Source organism: Nerophis lumbriciformis, linkage group LG13 (assembly GCF_033978685.3).
Source record: "Nerophis lumbriciformis linkage group LG13, RoL_Nlum_v2.1, whole genome shotgun sequence".
Taxonomy (NCBI): Eukaryota; Metazoa; Chordata; class Actinopteri; order Syngnathiformes; family Syngnathidae; genus Nerophis; species Nerophis lumbriciformis.
The window spans coordinates 33447921-33460824 of NC_084560.2; the positions used below are offsets into that span (position 1 = coordinate 33447921).

The 12904-nt window shown below is 40.6% G+C and overlaps 1 protein-coding gene across 1 annotated transcript in view; it reads right to left on the reverse strand.

Moving 5' to 3' along the window:
- LOC133613447 (uncharacterized) overlaps nucleotides 1-12904 on the reverse strand; it is a 56975-nt gene that overhangs the window by 8882 nt on the left and 35189 nt on the right. Inside the window, exons 2-6 of the mRNA XM_072914377.1 lie at nucleotides 5039-5108; nucleotides 4900-4973; nucleotides 2340-2558; nucleotides 2196-2264; nucleotides 2036-2129 (exon numbers count right to left, since the gene is read on the reverse strand). Of these exons, the coding sequence (XP_072770478.1) occupies nucleotides 2036-2129; nucleotides 2196-2264; nucleotides 2340-2558; nucleotides 4900-4973; nucleotides 5039-5108 (526 nt within the window). The remainder of the gene's footprint in view (nucleotides 1-2035; nucleotides 2130-2195; nucleotides 2265-2339; nucleotides 2559-4899; nucleotides 4974-5038; nucleotides 5109-12904) is intronic.

Below are 12904 nucleotides of genomic sequence, written 5' to 3' on the forward strand. Positions count from 1 at the left end.
TCTTACCTTCTGGTACCTGCTGATGTGTATTAGAGATCTGCATAAATCCTGAAAAATTGCGCGTCCGCTTTTGTAGTTCGTGCGGACGCCGTAGTCCATAAGCTTGTTCTTTTTCTTTATCTTCTTGTTATGAGACATTCATCCTCAGCTGTTGCCATTTCTAATATAAAGTAGTGTAAAGTTCTTACTTATATCCTTCAGTATACTCGCCATGAAAGCGTTAAAACATACCGGTGGTATGAGTTTACATTTTTCACCCAAGGAACTTTAGTTTTTTTACGGGACACATTTCCGGTGTGGTTGTTTCCGGATGAGGAGATGCTGCTCCGTTATTGATTTAAGTAAAGTCAGAATGTCATTAAAACAGTTAGCGCCATCTTTTGACACTTCTTCCACGCCCGTCCTTGCACGCTACACCTCTACAACAAAGATGACGGGGAGAAGACGCTGCCGAAAGTGAGCCACGTAAATAAGACCACCCACAAAACGGCGCATCCGGAAGCGACTGTCAGAAAGCGGCTTGAAGATGATCTGTAAAATATAATCTATGCAACATTTTGAGCAAAGAACCACCATTACATGTTATGTAGACCACAAGGTATATAATAATGAATAATAATATGACTCCTTTAATGCGCCCTATAAACCGGTGCGCCTTATATATGAAAACATTATTTTTTTTTAAATAGACTATTTATCGGCACTGCGCCTTATAATCCGGTGCGCCCTATGGTCCGGAAAATACGGTATTTGATTTGTATTAATTTTGTAATCGGCCTGACCTAAGCCATGATAATAATCTTTGTGATTATAATACTTTCACATCGTTTGACACGGTTTGTCTTGTTAAACTGTAAGTAGGTCAGATATAATTAGTGAATACCATTAACATCAAGACTAAATTACTAATTTAGTGTTAATATTCGAGTGGGTTTCGGGCCCCTCTGTAGTGGAAAAGTTGGGTCCGGAAATCAAAAAGATTAAGAACCCCTGTTTTCCATAGACTATGTTGCACACTATTGTCGAGTAGGTGGCGGTATGCTGTTACACATCCATCCATCCCATCCATTTTCTACCGCTTATTCCCTTCGGAGTCGCGGGGGGCGCTGGAGCCTATCTCAGCTACAATCGGGCGAAAGGTGGGGTACACCCTGGACAAGTCGCCACCTCATCGCAGGGCCGCTGTTACACAGAGTAATTAGCAATAAATTACAGCATTCCATTGTGACTTAACTGCTCTGCCGTTACAGTAAATTGCTGTCAAGATATTTTACAGTGAATTACTGTAAATCAGCGGTGTCAAACTCATTTTAGATCGGGGGCCACATGGAGAAAAATCTACTCCCAAGTGGGCCGGACTGGTAAAATCACGGCACGATATCTTAACAATAAAGACATCTTCAGATTTGTTTCTTTGTTTAAAAATAGAACAAGCACATTCTGAAAATGTACAAATCATAATGTTATTGGGGTTTTTTTTACACTTACATGTTGCAGTTAATAGTATTCTATCTTTATTTGTTGTTATTCATACTTTCTGAATAAACTATGAAGCAATCATATTCATTTTCAATCTATCAAGATAAAAAAATAATATCAAAATCAAATTACAGGATGTTATTTATGTAGTTTGCTCATTTTCCTCAACTGGTGCACTAACATCATCCATCTATCCATCCATCCATTTTCTACCGCTTGTCCCTTTTGGCATCATGTGGTTTATTTTTTTTTACATATGCAGCATAATCTACAAAGATACAAATAATTGCTATTGCGAAATCTAGTGGATACATTTGGAACAGCAGTTCTTTTCATTCAAAAATTTCGGCTCATTTTTATACTTAGCAAACTCATCCCGCGGGCTGTACGTTTGACACCCCTGCTGTAAATCTTACTGTGAAAGTCGTGCAATTATTAGCCAGTATAGTGCTGTGAATGTACAATGAAAAAAAAGATGGCCTCCATTGTTGCCACGACAACAGAAGGGCGAATCCAGACAGTGATCCAGACGAAATCACCCTTTAGTCCCGCTCACCTTCATGCGTACAGCCGCTCAAACTGAGAAAGACTTCAGGATCGGAGGACATCAAGTCATTCAAAACCTTGTCGTTAACGTGAGCGGTGGCGAACTGCGAAGAAGCAAATATCGCGTCACGAACACAAGCACACACGGAGTGTCGACCTTGTGCACTCACCAAAATGCGTCCGGCGGTGTTAAAGCGAGCCACCGCTTGCGCGCCAAAGGTGCGGAGGGTGACGTTCATCTGCGGACAAACGTTGGTGAGAAACCACGGCTTTCCGACATGTTAGCAGTGACGATGGAGGCGAGCGCCACTCACGGTTGTATCGCCATTGACATCCACGAGGTAGATCACTATTTGGCAAGACGACGTTCCCACAAGTTCTGGCTTGGCTTGGTGAAACGCTGAGCCGGCGTTGGCCACTTGTTGGTTGACTTCCACGGTCAGCGATGTCGTCGTGTCGTTGACGACGCTGATGCATTTGTCTCCCATGCTGCCGTCGAAACAAAGGTCGATCACGCCATTGCTGATGTTCGTCTGTTGGCAAAAGGACTCTCCATTAGGTACGCGGTCTAATGTCATCCAGTCTGAGGTGGGATGTCAGGGCCAGCAAGGCCTTCTGTGCTGGCCTAATCATGATCATAAATTGATAAAAGTTAATTTTACTTTGTCATATTAGGCTCCAGTGTTGCGGTTTGTACGTCAGAGCTTTTATCCAATCAGAATTCAGTTAGCTTGTTGCCAGCGCTGTGTGAAATCTGCCGGAGGCCTTCTGAATCAACAATGCGGCGGTCTGTTCAGTGTAGATTAACGGGGCGCATACAGTTGATAGACAGTTGCGATAGCCAATCAGATTATGAGTTGTTGACAGCGGACCTCCCGAAGTTGCCACACGTGGAACCGATGAACGTGATATTGACGCATCCTGTGATTGGATACTCACTTGTGAGTCACAAGTGAGTATCCAATCACATTGAGGGAAGTTCTACAGAAATCAACCGAGTCGCATTGGATCCACATTTGGCTAGCGGAGAAATCGGATATCTACTCCCTTTTTTTAACTCACGATGGCCGAAGGAGAGGAAACGTTGATTAGAATGTGGATATATACTTGCAAGGCCATTTTCAAGAAGGACATTGCAAGAGAAGCTCGATCTCAGAAGACGACGTGGGCCGACCCCGACACTAGCTAACCTGCCCCAGCCGGTGAGAGGGTTCATCCGCCACTTTCGATCCAATCAACCAACTATGAGCGGTTCCCCTGGCTTGCAGCTTCCGATGGGTGCTGCAAATTCCATTTATCCATCTTCTTCCGCTGACCCATGGTTGGGTCGCGGGGGCAGCAGCCTATGCAGGGAAGCCCAGACTTCCTTCTCCCCAGCCACTTCGTCCAGCTCCTGCCAGGGGATCCCGAGGCATTCCTGGACCAGCTGGGAGACATAGTCTTCCCAACGTGTCTTTCCGTAGCCACCTACCGGTCGGACATGCCCTAAACACCTCCCCAGGGAGGCATCCAAGTGCCATCCTGACCAGATGCCCGAACCACCTCATCTGGCTCCTCTCGATGTGGAGGAGCAGTGGCTTTACTTTTGAGTTCCTCCCTGATGACAGAGCTTCTCACCCTATCTCTAAGAGAGAGCCCCGCCACCCGGCGAAGGAAACTCATTTCAGCCGCTTGTACCCGTGATCTTGTCCTTTCGGTCATAACCCAAAGATCATGACCATAGGTGAGGATGGGAACGTAGATCGACCGGCAAATTGGCAGCTTTGCCTTCTGGCTAAGCTCCTTCTTCACCATAACAAATCGATAGTGTCCGCATTAATGAAGAAGCCACACCGATCCGCCTGTCGATCTCATGATCCACTCTTCCCTCACTCGTGAACAAGACTCCGAGGTACTTGAACATGTATGTTCAGACAATCAAGATGTGCAGCTCATAGCTTAACAAAGTCGTACTAAAATATTTTGATAGATATTTGAGCGCCGTGTGTAATGCTCTATATTCTCAATGGAACATTTAAAGTTTTGGTGTTGCTTGCTTACGTGTACTCGCTAGCGTCATTTATTGAACAGACATCAACTTGCAGTCCACACGTATCTCTTATGTGTGACTGCCATCTACTGGTCACACTTACCATTACACTATGTATCAAATAAAATTGCTTCAAGGTTGGTAAGCACAACCAGAATGAATACGTACATTAGGCGCACCGGGTTATAAGACGCACTGTCAATTTTTGAGAAAATAAAAGGATTTTAAGTGCGCCTTATAGTCCAAAATGTACTGTACTACTGGCTGTGACCATAGAAACACTCAGTTCCCTTTACATTTATGTTATTTTGCTTTCCAATCTGTGTTGGACATATAGCACACATCTACAATCTATACCGCCGTTTCTGTAATACAGAAGGCGGTGGACCATCACAGCACCGTTTGGAATGATCCAAACACAAGAAAATGCTTACTGAAAGATGTATTTTCATATAGGAGAACAGTTATAATAATCTTATTCCTAAATGAAAAAACTAATGGCGATTAAAAAAAAATAAGGCCAGCAGACATCAAAATGTAGCAGTTAAATTTGTTAAAATCAGCTCCTTAAATCATCGAGCAACTATAAAATTATAAAAGGATGTTGCTGATTTATTCTATTTGCATCTCCTCCCCCTAGTGTTGTGGGATTCTGATGATCTATTCTGCATATTCATGAAGATTGACACGCTAAATGGATTGCGCTCCTTATTCCGCTCACTAGAGCAACACAATCCTCTGCTCACAAGTTTAGTAAATCAGCTTTGCGTTTGCTTTCAAGTTTGCACCTGTTTTAGTACATGCAAACCTATAGTAAATCAGGCCGGAAAAGTGGTCCCACTCACGTATAGCGTGTCCTGACTCTCTCCGTAGAACTGGAGGGGACACATGCTGATGTTGTGCATCTCAGCCGCTGAACCTGCACATCGTTAGCATTAGCCGTTAGCAGCAGCAAGAACATTGAGGAAGTGACAAGTGTTTTACCTGGCAGCTGGCTGAGCGCGGCCATGACGACCAGGAGGCGGAACATTGCCGGAGACCGATCAGTGGAGAGCTGCAGGACACATGGCACACGTTTGAGTTGCGGATCGCAAGTTTAAGACATAGACGAAGATGAAGAAGAAGAAGAAGATGAAAAAGACAAAAGAAGAAGGAAACGAAGAAGATGGAGACCAAAGACAAGAAGACATTATTTTTTAACAACAATCCACATCCACACCTTTCTTTCTGTTCCAAACACAACATACACAAAACTAAATGGTCACTAAATACACATTATTACGATATACAATCAGCACATAACAAACTAAAGGCAATTAGAATATATCGACATCAATGTTAATAATCCCCTGCATTAGTTCTTGTTTACTTGGGGGTTTGTTTACTTACTTTTTCCTTTCTCTTTGTTTGTGCACCACTGTTTGTTTGTTCTTTGATTGTCTTATTACATTGTATATGTACTTGCCTCATTTATTGTACACTTGTTTTCTCTCTGGTTGACAAGAAAAAAAACAGGAAAAAAACCCCACAAATACGAAGACGGTGATGACAAAGGATAAGAAGAAGGGACCGAAGAAAAATAATTTGATGACGAAAAAGGAATAAAAAAAAGAAATAAAAGAACAAAAAAGACAAGGAATTAAAATAAGACGAAGAAAAAAACATGACAAAGAAGATGTAAAAAAGTAAAGACTAACGCCAAGGAAACAAAGAAGAAGAAGAAGTCAAAGAAGAACTGAACTAAGAAAAAGGGGGAAAAAATGAAAAAAAATAAGAGGAAAAAGAAAGCGATGAAGATGAAGAAGAATATAACAAAGAAGTCAACGACAAAAAAGAAACTAAAGAAGACGAAGAAGAAGGGACCCAGAAAAAGAAAACAGTGGCAAAAATGTCAAAGACAAATGAAGAGAAAGACGAAAAAGACTATAGTAAAGAAAAAGATAAAGAAGACAAAGATGAAAAATAAAGAATAAAGGAAACAAAGAAGAGGAAAAGAAAAAACTTGGAGGAAGAAGAAAACGAAGAAGAAAAAGAAAACCAAGAACACAACAAAGAAGAAGCCAGAGACGAAGAAGGCACCAAGAACAAGACGACAACGAAGACAAACACAAATTAGAAAGAGACCAAGAAAAAGGAAAAAGAAGAATAACAAGAGGAAGACAAGGAAATGTTAGAAAAAGACAAAGAAGAAGGAAATTAAAAAGAAAAAGAAAATCAAAGAAGAGAAAATAAAAGAAGACAAATCTTAATTAAATAGAGAAAATAAAGAACAATAACACTAAGAAGAAGAATTTCCAGTAAGTGTGCGACAACATCAATAGATTGATGACAGCACTACATTGGATTAAGATTTAAGTACACACTTATTGAAGCAGGATCTAAGTACACACTCACTGGATTAAGATCTAAATACACACTTATTGAATTAAGATCTAAGTACACACTTATTGAATTAAGATTTAAGTACAGACTTATTGAAGCAGGATCTAAGTACGCACTTATTGAATTAAAATCTAAGTACACACTTTTTGAAGCAGCATCTAAGTACACACTTTTTGAAGCAGCATCTAAGTCCACACTTTTTGAAGCAGGATCTAAGTACACACTTATTGAATTAACATCTAAGTAACACACTTATTGAATACGATCTAAGTACTCACTTATTGAATTAAGATCTAAGTGCACACTTATTGAAGCAAGATCTAAGTACACACTTATTAAATTAGGATCTAAGTACACACTTATTGAATTAAAAACTAAGTACACACTTATTGAAGCAGGATCTAAGTACATACATATTCAATAAGATCTAAGTACACTTATTCAATAAGGTCTAAGTACACACTTATTGAATTAAGATCTAAGCACACACTTATTGAAGCAGGATCTAAGTACACACTTATTGAATTGAAATCTAATCACACACTTATTGAAGCAGGGTCTAAGTACACACCTATTGAATAAGATTTAAGTACACACTTATTGAATGAAGTACACACTAATTGCATTAAGATTTAAGTACACACTTTTTGTCGTGACACAGCTGCAGTCTATTCGCCAAGATACTTTTGTAACGCTTTCTAGAAGGTTGGGTCGCGGCTCACATTGGCCCTGCAGCATTTCTCTCATTGACGTAAACTCATGATGCTGAACGGGTGTCACCTGTCCATATTCTAGGCATGCTTGACATTTACCTGCAGAATTCAAATATCGTGAATATTTGCTATGACGACGCGAGAACAGGCAAGGAGCAGAACGCCACAGGTGGAGGTGACCTATCTAACATCAAGACAAAGCCTTTAAGGGACGTCAGGTTGACTCTCTTCATGGTGGACTGACGAAGGGACGGACAAGTACTTCAAGACATGTTGTGGACCACCGGAAGTCTTTTATTGGCTCAACGGTGTTGTCCTTAGCAACAAACTTTGAATTGTCTCACAGTCGACATGGATTCCAATAAAAGAAGAACACAGCAGTAATTAAATAGAAGAACGCGCTCCAGGCTGACACGAGTCAAAGAAGAATGTGACCGTCGTCGAATTTATTTGGTGGAATGTCACTGAGCTGGAAAGACACTCAGGAGACATCTTTAAAGTCTTCTGCGAGCTTCTTCTCCACCATCACCTCCATGAAACCAGACCTGAAGGACAAGTTCCTCCATTCTTAAAATACATTGTTTTGTCATGGGACGGCATGTCTTTTTGGAAAGAACCCAGAACAGGCCCAAGGGTTCTCATTGGGGTGAGCTGATCGATCCAAATATCGATAATATCCACACCAACCGTTGTCTCAGTATCAAATCCATACCAGCATGATGAGATTTGTCTGCCTAATAGAGTTCATTCCATACCAACATGTGTACTGTCAGATTGTACCTTCAAGGCTCTACTGGAGTTTATTTTTCTGGACACAATGTACAAGGAACCTCCTCTAACAATCACACCAATGAGGTCAAAGTACCGTACAATAAAATGTGTCTCCATGGACACAAATGGGCAATACGTACTGCTTCCTATTAGGGCCGTGAATCTTGGGGCATTGTACGATTCGATTCAATTGTTGGAGATAACGATTCGATTCAGAATCGATTCTCAATTCAAATCAACTTTTATGATAACAATGGGTGCCAGTTCTATGATTAACTACATTCCTCCATAAAATAGATAAACAGCTCTGATACATTTCTGTACTACTTTAAAGAAAACTGGTTTTGTTTAGCAACATTTTACCCAAACATTGAATAAAGTCAAATACAAATAAGGCAACAAGGGAAGTATCCAACACTTCTCTTTTCTAAAGTCAAACTGTACAGCAGATATAGATAATCTACATCAACAATATGATTTGTCTGAGTGGCTGGACAGGGCAGATTTAAAAAAAAATATTTTAAACTTTTTTAAATCGATTAAGAATTGAAAATATATTTGTTGACACCCCTACTTCCTGGACATTCCTCAGGTAGATGTAAATTGTACCTTACTGTTTTGTCCCAATTTACTTTATAGTAAAACAACAATAACTAAATGGTAAATCAAGCCCGGTTATAGAATTTGTTAAAATCTAAGACGACTCAGAAGTGTTTTTCCTGAACAACGTATTTATCAAATTCATTAGATGAGTGGATTGTATTTGTGCGGGTCGGTTTACGGCAGGAATGTGGTGAAATGTACGACTTGTCAAGGTCAAGTTGAACAAGTCTGTGAGTCTAACATGAAAACTAGTGCTGTCAAACGATTACATGTCTAATTTAGATAAATCACATTTTTTAATTTTGATCAATAGTGATTAATCGCAAATAAATCAGATGCTTGCATTAAACAAATTCTCTTTGAAAAAAAAAAAAAGACCCCGATGTTTTCACACAAATGCGATTCTACAGTCAGAATGTCAGACCTGAATACTTTTTAAATGTCCTTTTTTTGCTGTTCGGTCAATAAAAGTTGTGTGATTAATCTGCATTTACGCATGATTAATCGCATGAGTTGACGCTGCCCTAATTACAACAACATTCTTTATAAATTAACATTTAAATTAAAATAACATTTTAATTCAATTTAAATAAATTAAAAGCACCTTTTTAGGTATTCAACAATTAATCAAATCACTCAAAGTAATGGAATTGCTGTATGAAAACAAAATACAAAAAATAAACAGATCTAAAGAAAAACTAAAACGCATGAATGTGAGTGTGAATGTTGTCTGTCTATCTGTGTTGGTCCTGCGATGAGATGGCGAATTGTCCAGGGTGTACCGCGCCTTCCGCCCGATTGTAGCTGAGATAGGCTCCAGCACCTCCGCGACTCCGAACGGGACAAGCGGTAGAAAATGGATGGATGGATGGATCAAAAACAAACTTAGAGAGTGCATACCTCTACCAAGCATTTATGAAAGATCCAAAATCTCATAATTTTCCGTTTTGTTTAAAAACCATTTAACTGTGTTTTTCAGTTCAGTGTGGCACTTAACTTATGCATTCGATGTGGCACACATGTATTCAAATTGCACATAATTAGTCAACAATATTATTTTTTTTCATCTAGTTTACACAATTGGGATTTCTTAGACATCAATAATGTTGCAGTTTACGGAAATTGTAAATTTTTAATTGTACATTTTATATTTGCATTACAAGTTCAATGCCCATTTTACGATAAAAAAAACAAAAAAAAACTAAATTTCACTCAATTAAAATATTATGCTTTTGGGTCGTTTTAGGCCTAATGTGTTAATAATACTTTATATCAATATGAAAAATTCACTATACGGTCACACGTTAGCGTTTCCTGACAAAAAAATAAAACATACGTAGAAAATTCTGCTCATCGTCAACAAAATGTAGCTTTCCCGCACTCACAAACACATAATAGACACCAATGACAACGTAACGTCCATGCTGTGTCCATAGTGAAGAAAGATAAAACGGGAGGCAGAAGACGGAAGAAATGGTCGAGAACTTACACGCAGAAGCAGTGCAGAGATGCTGACAGACCTTCTACGGGCTCCTCAGTAAGGATAAAGTCTCTCCTGACAAGCTGCCTATAAGTGCTTCTGACGCACGCTTGGTGCACTTGAAGTTCCCAAACTAGTTTCACATTCACCAAACATTCCGCCGACATATCAGTGACACAGTCATCAGCAGACAATTATTGACATCACCTTCAAAAAAACCATAGCTGGATAGTGGACCAAACTAAAAAAATGGGAGATGACAGACGAAAGTGAGATGTCTAAAACATGAACTTTTCTGTCACCAGGAATTTACCAGGAGCATCACCTGACACCATGTGCTTATGCATTTCGACACGTTGGGGGAAGATGACATTTTGGGGTTCGGGGCCACTTTTGGGGCATGTAAAGTTCTAATGCAGGCCACAAGACCCCCCACCCTCACAGTGGACATCTCGGGCCTACACAATAAGATGTTAATGCTGAACTTAGAGCGTGACACACAAAGTTCTTGTTTTGTGGCATTCTTCCCTCTTTGGATGTTTGGTTAGAAAAGTAGTGTACAGTATTAGTGCTAGAAATAGTGTGTTGTTGAACTTGTGTGAGAGCAGCACAGATGCCCACAAAAAGAGGAACACCCTGGGGGCTGAAAGTCGTCAAAGGAAAATGTGACTGAACTTCACAGCTAGTTTGTGGAATGTGACCAAGCAAGAACAACCTAAATACAATTGTATAATAACTGTTATCCCAATATTGGTATGCGATGTCAATATGAACATGAACTAACAATGTTGTTTTGCCGAGCAGTCTGTCATCAGAACCTAGTCTTTGACGTCACAACGTTGTCCTCCTGTATAATTATCCTCCAAAGCACTGCGGTCATACACATTGTTGTTTTCCATGCTTGCTCTTTGAACTCTTGCCACCGCAGACTTTATTAAAAGGACGTTTTTTTGAGTACTGCCTGAACCAGTTTCTGTCTATCAGTCCGGGTCTATGTTCTTCTGTCTTCACAGTCAAAATCTGAAAGTAGGAACCAACTGTCTCTTTGTCCTCTGTAGTCTATCCTTTGTGGATGGGAAAAGGTGACAAACTTACGCATCCACCAATGCTTGAAAAAGTGTTGAAAGCAAGGCTGATCAGCAACCCAGCTCTGCTCAAACAGGTCAGACGGTAGGGTCCTAAATCCAAATTACCAGCCACAGAGCTGCAGGACCCAACCCTCTGAGAACGGAACCCCGGCCCGTCGGATGTGTAACCCAAAAAGCCATTGACAAATCATCCAGGTAGGCGTGCCCAGAACAGCAACAATGATTGGGCAGCATGGCAAGGACCTTGACAGCAAATTGAGTCAACTGTAGAATGCAGAAAGCGATTTAGCAAGGCCTGTTGGAAAGTTCCCACAGCCCCAAATAAAGAGAGAACATAGAGCAGAGCTGGGCAAATATTTTGACTCGGGGCCACATTGAGAGCAAAAATGTGCCTGGGGGGCCAATGTGTATGTATGTATAAATGATATGTACACATTTAGCTGTAAAAATCTGCTGTACAGTATGTGTGTTTGGGTCCCTTTTTTTCAGTAACACTAATACCAAAAGTCACAATGTCCGATAGAATTCTAAAAAAGTTAAAGAGGGCGCAACATATACAGTAATTTCCAACCTCCAACACCATGAAGTGATGAGTCTGACCCAGTCTGGCCGCGTTGGACGAGGCTTGGGAATGCCGGGGCAGGTTTGGTCTAAAGCAAACAAGAGGCAACATAAAGCAAATGTAGTGGAGGAGGTCACAAGACTGGAGCAAGAGCACTTTTACATCAAAACAAAAGTGCAATCCAACCAAGGGGCTTGGAAGCGATGGGGAGTGACCGTCAACAGGCATATCAACGGTGCACAGATCTGGAGAACACCAAAATCAAGTCTTGGCTTCCTGCTGAGGGTAACCTACGACACCCTTCCATTGCCCCAGAATCTGACACAGTGGTTCAAGGGTGATATTAGCTGTCCCATGTGTGGTCGCAGTAAAGCAAGCCTACAACACCATCCTGAAGGGCTACAGAGTGGCACTGACCCAAGGCGCCACAATCACGTCTCTGCCAAGCGAGCTGAGATCCTTGAGAGTTGCAGAGTATCAGCAAACCCCCACACCAACAACCATTCGTTAGAAAGAACCCGCATCACTTGCCCTACCTCCTGTATCACTGGTCTGATGTCTTTCCTGATTGCGCCCACCTGTGTCACCCTCCCTCATGTGTATAAATGTCTCGTCCTCCTGTCCTGTGCCAGAGTGTTTTCGTATCTTTTTGTGCATACCTACAGCGTTCCTTTGCCATAGTATTGTCCACAGCCACAGCCACGTTTTGTGTACTTTTTTGGATCCACGGGAGTATTTTGGTTTTGTAAGTTTTCTCAGGTATGATTAGCTTCCTAGCATCACCTCCGTTGGAGCGCTTTTTGTTCTTCTTAGTAGTTTTTGTTCATAGCCCCTTTTTCCCTTCGTAGATGGAGCGTTTTGAGTTATTTATATTTTTAGTAACTTTAGTGGTCAGGTTAGATCTGGTTTTATAGCCTGTTTTTGTTTCTCCCGTTTTGGACCCCTTCCCTGTTCAGAATAAATATCTGTTTCTGAAAATCCTGCATCTGTGTTCAGAGTCCTGTTCTGGTCGTGACACAAATATTAAAAATAGAAAAAAACCTTACAGTTGTCTATAAATTGACAATGTAATCATGTGTAAAACAATAATGTTCAGTTTTGTGTCTCTTTGACTTTCTGAGAAGCAGTGTCCTCTACATTGGACATGTTTTGTATCAGTTCGGAAAATGCACTTTCCCGGAAAGTTAACTCACAACTTCACTTTAAATAATGTAAGTACCTCACAAATTGATATTGAGCCCCGCTGACTTC